This window comes from Arachis duranensis, chromosome 4, assembly GCF_000817695.3.
Source record: "Arachis duranensis cultivar V14167 chromosome 4, aradu.V14167.gnm2.J7QH, whole genome shotgun sequence".
Taxonomy (NCBI): Eukaryota; Viridiplantae; Streptophyta; class Magnoliopsida; order Fabales; family Fabaceae; genus Arachis; species Arachis duranensis.
The window spans coordinates 17216875-17227574 of record NC_029775.3 but is presented as its reverse complement, the minus strand read 5'-3'; the positions used below and the strand labels follow the sequence as shown (position 1 = coordinate 17227574).

Sequence of the window (10700 nt, the reverse complement as noted above, 5' to 3'; positions counted from 1 at the left end):
TATTAGTATTAGTATTAGTATTTTCACTATATTGTACTTCTAGATGCGTGACTCGCATGGAGTTTATTTTATTCAACTAAATGATCCCACCCTTCAAGCAAGCCGCATTGAAAATCAATTCATTTCCCCACAAACACAAACACAGTTTCATACTCCTCCAACCTTGTTCCACACCTCTTAACTTGTTCATCAATCATAACAGCAATCCTTTTTCATCATCATGATGTATGAAAAAACTAAAAAGTTATGTCCAACTCTTCATAACCAACCTTGAGTTATATTTATATATGTAACTCTTCATATTGAAGCATAATATACCAACCCCTTATTTGGAACATGTCTTCTAGTTCTTCTTCTTGGCTTACTTCACCTTCTTGTTCACCTCTATCAGTGGATTCATCTTCTCCTACTTCACAACTTGTAGCTCAATGGTTGAGGTTCATATTCCTATCACCATGTCCTCAGAGACTTCTTCTTTCTGCCATTGATCTCATCTTCTTGATCACCCTCTTAGCCTTTGCAGCTCAAAAGATCTATTCTAGATTCATTTCTAATGCCAACTCTGGCTCCACAATCACCAAGCCTCTTTTGCAGGACAAAGATTCAGATTACAAGGTTACCTTGTGGTTCAAACTACCCCTTTTGGTGACATCACTCTTGGCTCTGACTTACACTGTTCTAAGCATCTTGGCCTTCACTCAAAGCAATCTTGCCTCATGGAGACAGATAGAGGCCCTCTTTCGCCTCGCGCAAGCAATAACCAACATAGTGATAGTGATTCTGATGGTACATGAGAAGAAGTTCAAAGCTCGAAAGCACCCTTTGTCACTAAGATTCTATTGGATTGCAAACTTTGTTGCTGCTTTCCTTTTTGCCACTTCGGCCATTATTCGATTAGTAAGTGTTGAGGAATCGAGTTTGGAGGCTAATTTGAGAGTGGATGATGTGTTTTCTTTCATCAATCTTGCAGTTTCTTTGTTCCTTTTCGTAATAGCAATCAAAGGGTCATCAGGGATTGATGCTATAAGAATTTCTGATGTGATTGAAAGTTCAAGAACATGGCTTTCCAATGACAGGACTACGAGTCTTTATGGCAATGCTTCTTTGTTCTCCAAAACAGTGTGGCTTTGGATGAATCCTTTGCTCAACAAAGGGTACACAACACCACTCAAACTCCAAGATGTTCCAACGCTTCCTCTCGAGTTTCGGGCCGAAAGGATGTCAGAGCTTTTCCAAGAATATTGGCCAAAGCCAGAGGAAAACTCCAAGCACCCTGTTGGATTCACCCTGCTAAGATGCTTCTGGAAACACATAGCATTCACCGGCTTCCTCGCAGTTGTTCGGCTCGCGGTTATGTACATCGGTCCAGTGCTTATTCAGAGCTTTGTAGATTTCACATCAAAGGCTAATCCTTCTCCCTATGAAGGACTTGTCCTGATTTCAATCCTGCTTGTGGCAAAATCAATTGAAGTCCTCAGTGTTCATCAATTCAACTTCCACTCTCAGAAACTCGGCATGCTTATTCGTTCCAGCATCATTACTTCAGTTTACAAGAAGGGTCTAAGATTATCTAGCACTGCAAGGCAGGCTCACGGAACTGGCCAGATTGTGAATCATATGGCTGTTGATGCTCAACAGCTATCTGATTTGATGCTTCAGCTTCATCCTATTTGGTTAATGCCATTGCAAGTTGCAGCGGCGTTGGCCTTAATTTATACCTATGTTGGCTTGTCTGCAGTTGCAGCCCTGCTTGGAACTGCTGTGGTGTTTGTTTTCACTCTGATTCGGACGAAGAAAAGCAACAGTTTCCAGTTCAGGATCATGATGAGCCGTGACTTGAGGATGAAGGCAATTAATGAGCTTCTCAACAACATGCGTGTCATCAAGTTTCAAGCATGGGAGGATTACTTCGGCAACAAGATTCGCCAATTTCGCCAAGCTGAGCACGGTTGGATTGGCAAGTTCTTGTATTATTTTGCTGTCAACATGGCAATTCTCTCCAGTGCTCCTCTCTTGGTCACGGTTCTTACCTTTGGAACCGCCACGTTTCTTGGGATTCCTCTTAATGCTGGAACTGTTTTCAGCATAACTTCAGTGATCAAGATTCTGCAGGAGCCGGTTAGGACTTTCCCTCAGGCTCTTATGTTGATTTCTCAGGCTATGGTTTCTCTAGGGAGGTTGGATGAGTTCATGATGAGTAAGGAAAGGGATGAGAATGCAGTACAAAGAGATGATACATGCGAAAGCGACATAGCCGTGGAGATGAAAGATGCGAAATTCTCTTGGGATGATGAGGAAGGGAATGAGGCTCTGAAGGTTGAAGAGCTGGAGATTAGGAGAGGGGACCATGCTGCAGTTGTTGGAACTGTTGGCTCAGGAAAATCTTCATTGTTGGCTTCTGTGTTGGGGGAAATGTACAAAATTTCAGGAAAGGTATAATAATTTCTTTATGGAATCAAAAGTTATTGGTTTCTTCATTTCTTGTTCATTTCTAGAAAACAGTTTGATATTTCAAATTTATACTAATTTATGCGGCCAAAAATTGGTTTAAGCATTCATCTGTACTAGAATTAGAATAATCTTTATTGGTTCTTAATGGATATACGATTTTCTCATCCAAATTTTAGGTCAGAGTTTGTGGGACAGTTGCATATGTAGCACAAACATCATGGATTCAGAATGCAACCATCCAGGAAAACATATTGTTTGGACTACCAATGAACCAGAAGAAATACAAAGAAGCCATAAGAGTGTGCTGCCTGGACAAGGATCTAGAAATGATGGAGCATGGAGACCAGACTGAGATAGGAGAAAGGGGTATTAACCTCAGCGGCGGCCAGAAGCAACGAGTGCAACTGGCCAGAGCTGTGTACCAAGATTGTGACATCTATCTCCTTGATGATATATTCAGTGCTGTTGATGCCCAAACAGGATCATTCATTTTCAAGGTATGTACTAAGTTACACAAAATGCTAAATAAATAAATAACTGTATCGTGTTTGAGAGAACAAATTTTATTTAGCGTGTGTTTGGATTGGCGTTTATGGCACACTAATTTAGCTGTGACAGCAAGTAGCATAGGCGCATGTACATATACACACATACAGAAAAAATCACATATAACTAGTTCAGAACCATGAAGTAGTTTTCCATGATGAATGTGCTTATCTTTTTTCTCTAATTTGTTGCAGGAATGTGTTATGGGAGCTCTTAGACATAAGACCATTTTACTAGTAACTCACCAAGTTGATTTCCTGCATAATGTTGACTCTATAATGGTAAGTATATGTACTCAAAATTTTTCGTAGACTTGTGTGTGTGTTTTCCTGTTAATTTCTCAATTCAATTACACCTGAATTAGTCCTTTCAACTAAGAATTTTTCTTGTCTGATTCCAATATCAAGGTGATGCGAGACGGGAGAATTGTGCAAAGTGGAAAGTATGATGAACTTCTCAAAGCTGGCCTGGATTTTGGTGCACTTGTGGCTGCTCATGAAAGTGCTATGGAGATTACAGAAACTGGTGATGGGTCTAGCCAGTCTCCAAAGTTGGCTCGCATTCCTTCGAAGGAAAAGGAAAGCGCAGGCGAAAAGCAATCTCAAGAGCAATCTAAGTCTGATAAGGGTTCATCAAAGCTCATTGAAGAGGAGGAGAGGGAAACTGGCCAAGTCAATCTCCGAGTATACAAACATTATTTCACTGAAGCATTTGGATGGTGGGGAGTAGCACTCATGCTGGCAATGTCTTTAGCATGGATCATAGCCTTCTTGGCTGGTGACTACTGGCTAGCATTTGCAACTTCAGAAGCTTATACTGTTCCTTCTTTCATTTTCATTATTGTGTATGCTGCCATAGCAGCAGTTTCATGCATAGTAGTGATGATCAGGTCATTCTTATTTACATATTGGGGTCTAAAGACATCTCAAAGCTTCTTCATTGGTATGCTTGATAGCATTCTGCATGCACCAATGTCATTCTTTGACACCACTCCTTCTGGCAGAATCTTAAGTCGTGTAAGTCTTACTATGCGTTTGTTTCGATTTTGAAATAAGTTTTAAAAATAATAATATTTGGACTAACATTTTTTGTTTACCTTCTGCTTCTGTTGAATTATTTAGGTATCTACTGATCTACTTTGGGTTGATATATCAATTCCATTGTTAGTAAGCTTTGTGATGGTGTCATACTTCTCATTAATCAGCATCATCATTGTCACATGCCAAAATGCTTGGGAGACTGTCTTCCTCTTAATTCCATTGTTTTGGCTGAATAATTGGTACCGGGTATGTATATGATGCTATGTGCCTACTCATGCTTAAATTGTAACCTCTACAATATTATGATCCATAACCTCTGCATTGTTCCAAATAACATTGGATTCAAGAATATTAATTGATTCAACCATTAATATGGAATCTTTATGCACACTTGGAGCACAGGCCTATGGCATTTGAAATTACAAGTAAAAAGGAAATATATGTGGTGCCTTTTTAACTGTCTTTTTGTACTGGTATGCAGAAATATTACATTGCATCTTCTCGGGAACTGACTCGCCTTGATTCTATCACGAAAGCTCCGGTTATCCATCACTTCTCAGAGACCATTTCCGGTGTTATGACGATCCGGGGTTTCAGGAAGCAGGGAGCATTCTGTCAGGAAAATCTTGACAGGGTAAATGCAAGTCTCAGAATGGATTTCCACAACAATGGAGCAAACGAATGGCTCGGTTTTCGCTTGGACTTTACAGGAGTGGTTTTCCTTTGCATTGCCACTGTTTTCATGATCTTTCTGCCAAGTGCTATTATTAGGCCAGGTACACTACTTTTCATGAAACTTTTTTGCTAAGCATCATAATTGGTCCCTATTCCAGACAAATACAGGAAATGAACAATGGCTTTTCTAGATTTATGAGATCTTATGCATATATTTGGATAAAAAGTTACCTTCAGAGTAGTGATCAAGAATTGTTTCAAAACTGATGATGTTATCTTGCTGTTGCAGAATATGTTGGTTTATCTCTATCCTATGGCTTGGCCCTCAGTAGTCTCTTATCATTCACCATAAGCATGACTTGTTCTGTTGAGAATAAAATGGTTTCAGTTGAGAGGATAAAGCAGTTTACCAACCTTCCATCAGAAGCTCCATGGACAATCCCTGAGAGGACTCCTCCTCAGGATTGGCCTAGTCATGGCAACATTGAGTTAGATAACTTGCAGGTAATTATAGTCACAAAAAAATAAGTACATATTGTTTGCTTATGTAACATCAGAATCTAACCAATCAAAGTTGAGGATACTAAGCAGCATGATTGTTTAATGTGCATGTAATCTTCCTTATTATTGAATTGTTTAAACAGGTTAGGTATAGGTCAAATACTCCTCTAGTTCTCAAGGGAGTATCACTCACTATTCAAGGAGGAGAGAAGATTGGTGTTGTTGGCCGTACAGGGAGTGGGAAATCAACCCTCATCCAGGTGCTATTTAGGCTGATTGAGCCTTCAGCTGGAAAAATAATCATTGATGGAATCAACATTTGCAATGTGGGGCTTCATGATCTGAGGTCTAGATTCGGAATCATTCCCCAAGAGCCAATTCTCTTTCAAGGAACTGTAAGAAGCAACATTGATCCCCTTGGATTGTATTCAGATGAAGAAATTTGGAAGGTAAATTTTTGAGTTAATATCCAATATATGGCAATGTGCATCATAAAAGAGAAAACTATAGGAATGAGTTTAATTACTATGCAGTTTACACTATCATCTAATTAGATGACTATGTTCTTAAGGCTTTTGAGACACAGGATCATTTAATCCAACTAATAACTTGTTGCTGTAGAGTCTCGAGCGCTGCCAATTGAAAGATGCAGTGACTGCAAAGCCTGAAAAACTTGAGGCTTCAGGTATGAACTCCTCTCTCCAGAATCCCTTTCAACAGTTTAATTCATTGTGACTGAAAACTATTGTAGTTTTACCAATTTTGAGCTTATTTCACTTTTTCTTCACTATTTCATAGTGGTTGATGGAGGAGACAATTGGAGTGTGGGGCAAAAGCAGTTACTTTGCTTGGGCAGGATCATGCTCAAACACAGCAGGATACTATTCATGGATGAGGCAACGGCATCTGTTGATTCACAAACTGATGCTGTGATACAGAAGATCATCCGTGAGGACTTCGCGGATCGAACAATTATCAGTATTGCTCACAGAATACCAACAGTCATGGATTGTGACCGGGTTTTAGTCATAGATGCAGGTATGAGTAAGGACTTATATCTTTTATGCTTTGTGCATAAGTAACTAAACAACAAAAGCAGACATAAGAGCATGCATTGTTTCCTGATTTCATTTTCTGTTTCCAGCTTATTTGGAAACCTTTTACCTTGTTTTCTGGATTTTTTTTGAAGAAGAATGTCAAAAGAAAATATGGGTCTAAATCTGATTCCTTCTTTAAATACAGAAAACAAGAAACAACATGAAAATCATAAGGTAGCATTTTCTAGAAACCAAACAAGTCATAGTGTGTTGTTTTCAACAATATTTTTGTATACATAGAAAAAACTAGCAACAAGATGCTGTAGAGTGTAGAATACAATTTTTGCTCGTTCTTATAAATACTTAAGCCTTATACAAGGTAATCAAATTCAAAACTTATTTTTGACAGGTTATGCAAAGGAATTTGACAAACCATCACGTTTGCTAGAAAGGCCAACACTTTTTGGAGCATTGGTAAAGGAATATTCCAATAGAGCTTCAGAAGTATAATAGTCTATAGCTATCTGCAGCAGCTGCTTGAACCTTTGCTGCTACAGCTTTTGATTCTAACTCTGAACAAACGTCGAACATCATTCGGGCAATAAAACTGCCACCAAGCTGCACCAACTTCAAAGACATCAATCTGCAGCACAAATTCATTAAGTGGTAGATCAGATATTCTTTTGGAGGTTTTTATGTCACTTATGTTTTTGTAGTTGCAACAAGAATAATTTTTGTAACATAAACTTTTCTATTATTGAGTTACTTGAGAGTAAATGATAAACTTAGTCCCTAAAGATCAGTCGTTATCTAAATTGATTATCAAAATTTTTTTTAATCAAATTCATCTTTTAAAGATTTTCAATTAGTTATGTTAGTCTTTCTATCACTTCCATTGCTAATGGCATTAGAGTTTGTCAATATGACACATTAGGTGACACCACAACACACACCCCGCAGTTCAAATTGGTGGCTAATATAATAAATTTATGAAATTAAATCGAATAAATCCCAAATTGAAAAATTTCAATGTCTTAAGGTCCCCTTCATTTAGGTTTTGATTTGATCCAATTTTATAAACTTATAATGTTAGCAGCTAATTAAGACTCTTAGGTGTGTGTTGTAATATCACTTAATATGTAATATCAACAAATGTTGACGCTATCAACAAAGGAAGTGACAGAAGGACCAACGTGATTAACGTAAAATCTTTCAAGGACGAATTTGATTAAAAAAATTTTCAGAGACCAATTTAAAAAACAAGTGATATTTTAGGAACGAATTTGACTATTTACTCTATTGAATAGCGGAAGTTTATGGCTATGACATATGAAGAATAAAGAGTATATAAGTTGTTTACAAGGACGGGACACTGAGACAGGAACACAGATATGCAAAATCGTGTTTGACAGATGAGACATGTACTCAGAAACACTGGATTGGTATATTTTGTGTTCATCCGGATAAGAAAGATACAAAGATACTAACAAGAGACATAACTTATTTTTCATTTTTTCTTTCATTATTCTTGTTAATTTTTCATAATTATATTTTTTATTATTATATATTTCTTCTCAAAATTTTTAATAAAAAATAAAAATAAATTAGATTTTTATAATTTATTCTAATTTATCACCAAACAGAAAATAAAAATACTAAATTTTGTGTCTCTGTCCTTTAGACAGCGTTTGTTTTATCAATAAGTTGAGACATAGACACAGAAATATAGACATTAAAGACATAGACATAAATTATCAATGTCAATGTATTGTGTGAACTTTTTAATTTTAATATGGAGAGAGAGTTGGTGTATAGCAGGGTTATGGAGATATATGGTGTTTCACCAGGATATGAGAACTGTGCAAGACAAATCGGACCGTCCGATTGGAGGTACTGTAATCAGACGGATCGAGTACAGAAAATTTTGGGTCCGATTTGTGTACTGGCTCCACGTGGCAGACGGTACAGAAAATCCTGGGTCCGATTTCAATACTCCACACAAATCGGATGTCCCTCTCTCTCTGCAATAAAATCGGACGGTCCGATTCTTCCTATTAAAACAAAAAATTGAACGCCGTCACAATAGTGTATATTCCCCCAATACTCTATAACTCTGCTTAACTCACATGTCAACCTCATATAAAAAACATTAGCCGTATTGTGTTTAGTAAAAATTATACAAGACACAATAAAAATTATAAAAAGTCTATATTAACCCCACAATAATTTTTTTTCAAAAAAAAATTATTCACCACCACTATCAATAACCACTCTCTCTACCACCATGCATGGATTCATCATAGCATACACCACCAAAAATCAATTAACAAAAATAGCTAATTTTTTTAAAAAAATTATCACTATCTGGAAGTAAAGAGAAAGATAAGAACATTATCTTTTTTTTAAATAAACAAATAGAAAAAAAAAAGGGGACAAATCAATGGTGAAACAAAAATTAAGATGGAACAAATCTGGTTGCATAGTACATAATGACAAAAGAGGAAAGAAGGCAATAGAAGAAGAAGGTGACACAATTGAAACTCGAAGCCAACGGTAGAGGCGTAGAGAATCGGCGCGAGCAGAAAATCAACAAAAGAAATGGAGGAAAAGGTAGAGGCGACAATAGTGGCACATCATGGCAAGCAAAAAAGATGAATATAGTAGTACTCACAGTTGTGTCAATAATGACAACAAACAAGATAAACTCAGATCTGAGAACAAATGGAGGAGAAGAAGAAAGACATAAAGAATGGCGGCCGAAAAAAAAGGGGAAAGAGAAAACAACACAAAGAGATAGAGGAAAAAGAAAGAAGGAGGGTATATCATGCATGGAGGGAAGGAGTAAGGTAAGAAAGAAGGAAGAAGGGTCTGAGTCTCTGGTTAACAAGGGGTAAAAATAAAAATAATTTGTGTCTCATGTATTATATTTTCGTGTTTCACCTTTAAGTTGGTACACAAAATTTGTGTATTTGTATATACTCGTGTCCTAAAATATTTTGTGTTTTAACTAACTAAATAATATATATATACTATCATGTTTATGTCTTAGCTATACACGGATATTAACTAAACGTTACCTTATGTCTTGTTATCACTGTCTTATCTTATTATATTCTCAAAAACAAATACCATCATAATGAATGTAGGGTTAGTTTTTTTAAGTTAGTATATATATTCACTCAACAAACGCATCAAGGCATCGAAAGGAATTAAAGTGAATCAAAATTGCCAATTTAAGGGCCTAAAAAGCATGTTTTTACACTTAAGTACAATTCAAGGGAGAATTACAAAACCATGCTATTTTATTGAATAAATGTGGGAAAAGGTGAATAAATTCCCTAAAATAAGCATAAGATAAACCACAAAATCGGAGTTTATCAATGGTCCTAGAATCCTACCCCGCCTCGCCTAACTGCGGGCTGGCGGGCTAAGCCCGCCAAAGCTCCACTTTTTTTTTTTACTATTAACTACTAAATGATATATATAATTTCAAAATCATAGGAATAAATTTATAATTTTTAAAGGCATAAAAAATTATATTTTTTATATTCATAAATATTATAATCTTTGTAATTATAAATATCTAATCAACATAATTATAAACCAAGTTTTCATCCAAAACATAAGTATAAATATTCTCTCCAAAGTAAAATAAACATAATTTAAAACATAATTATAAATATTGTCTCCAAAGTAACATAAACATAATCCAAACCACTCAATTTTTATCTTCATACTCTTGTAAGTTAGGTTGGGGGAAGTTAGGTTTTGGCCAAAAAATTGTAAAAATACTCCCTCACTAAAAAAATACTAAGCCCGGCGGGAAAGTCTGCCCTGCCCCGCAAAAGCCCGCCAAAGCCCGTGGTTTAAGCGATGCGGGTTAGGCGGGCTTTTCCTATTTGGCGGTCCTAATTTTTCAGTCCAGTCCGCCTTTTTTTGGCGGGTTACGCGGACCGACCCGGTGAGTTTAGGCTCGTTTACCACTCCTAATTGTATCTAAACACAATTGATAAATAAAAAGATCTTTTTACACAAAATATCTAAACATAAAATTATTTTATTTTTTAAAAAAATTAACAAATTTTTTTTTTAAAAAGCTCACCCAATCAAATTCAATACCCAATATATTCGGATCTATATGAGTAATGGAGTTATCCATACCCATTTACAGCTCTGTGCCTCTCTCCCAAGGCTAAGGCAGAATCCTCCCTCGCTGAATATTAAAAGAAGCACAATCAAACGTTGAAAGATAAATAACAATCTACCTATTATAAATATGTGGGAGATGCTAGGTAGAAAATGACTTTGTTGAACAATATGAACAACAGGCCATAAAAACTAGCCCAATTAGCTTATTAACACTGTTTAGGTTATACACCCCCTTCCCAAAATCCTAATTTTAATCCTCTTAATTATTAACATCGTAATCATCCCACATTCCCACCCACTT

At 36.5% G+C, this 10700-nt stretch overlaps 1 protein-coding gene across 1 annotated transcript; it reads left to right on the top strand.

Annotated features, from left to right (window-relative positions):
- Positions 1–105: 105 nt before the first annotated feature.
- Positions 106–7047, top strand: LOC107483600 (ABC transporter C family member 14). The gene is made up of 11 exons (XM_016104219.3): positions 106–2433; positions 2628–2948; positions 3192–3278; positions 3405–4013; positions 4119–4283; positions 4519–4813; positions 5002–5216; positions 5357–5662; positions 5835–5898; positions 6012–6251; positions 6660–7047. Exons 1-11 carry the CDS (start codon positions 337–339, stop codon positions 6758–6760), a joined length of 4500 nt encoding a protein of 1499 aa, XP_015959705.1. The 5' UTR covers positions 106–336; the 3' UTR covers positions 6761–7047.
- Positions 7048–10700: the final 3653 nt, after the last annotated feature.

Coding starts and splice junctions, on each gene's coding strand:
- LOC107483600 (XM_016104219.3), top strand. CDS start 337: ATGTCTTCTAGTTCTTCTTCTTGGCTTACTTCACCTTCTTGTTCACCT. Junction 3,279..3,404: donor ATAATGTTGACTCTATAATG/GTAAGTATATGT, acceptor TCCAATATCAAG/GTGATGCGAGACGGGAGAAT. Junction 5,217..5,356: donor TTGAGTTAGATAACTTGCAG/GTAATTATAGTC, acceptor TTGTTTAAACAG/GTTAGGTATAGGTCAAATAC.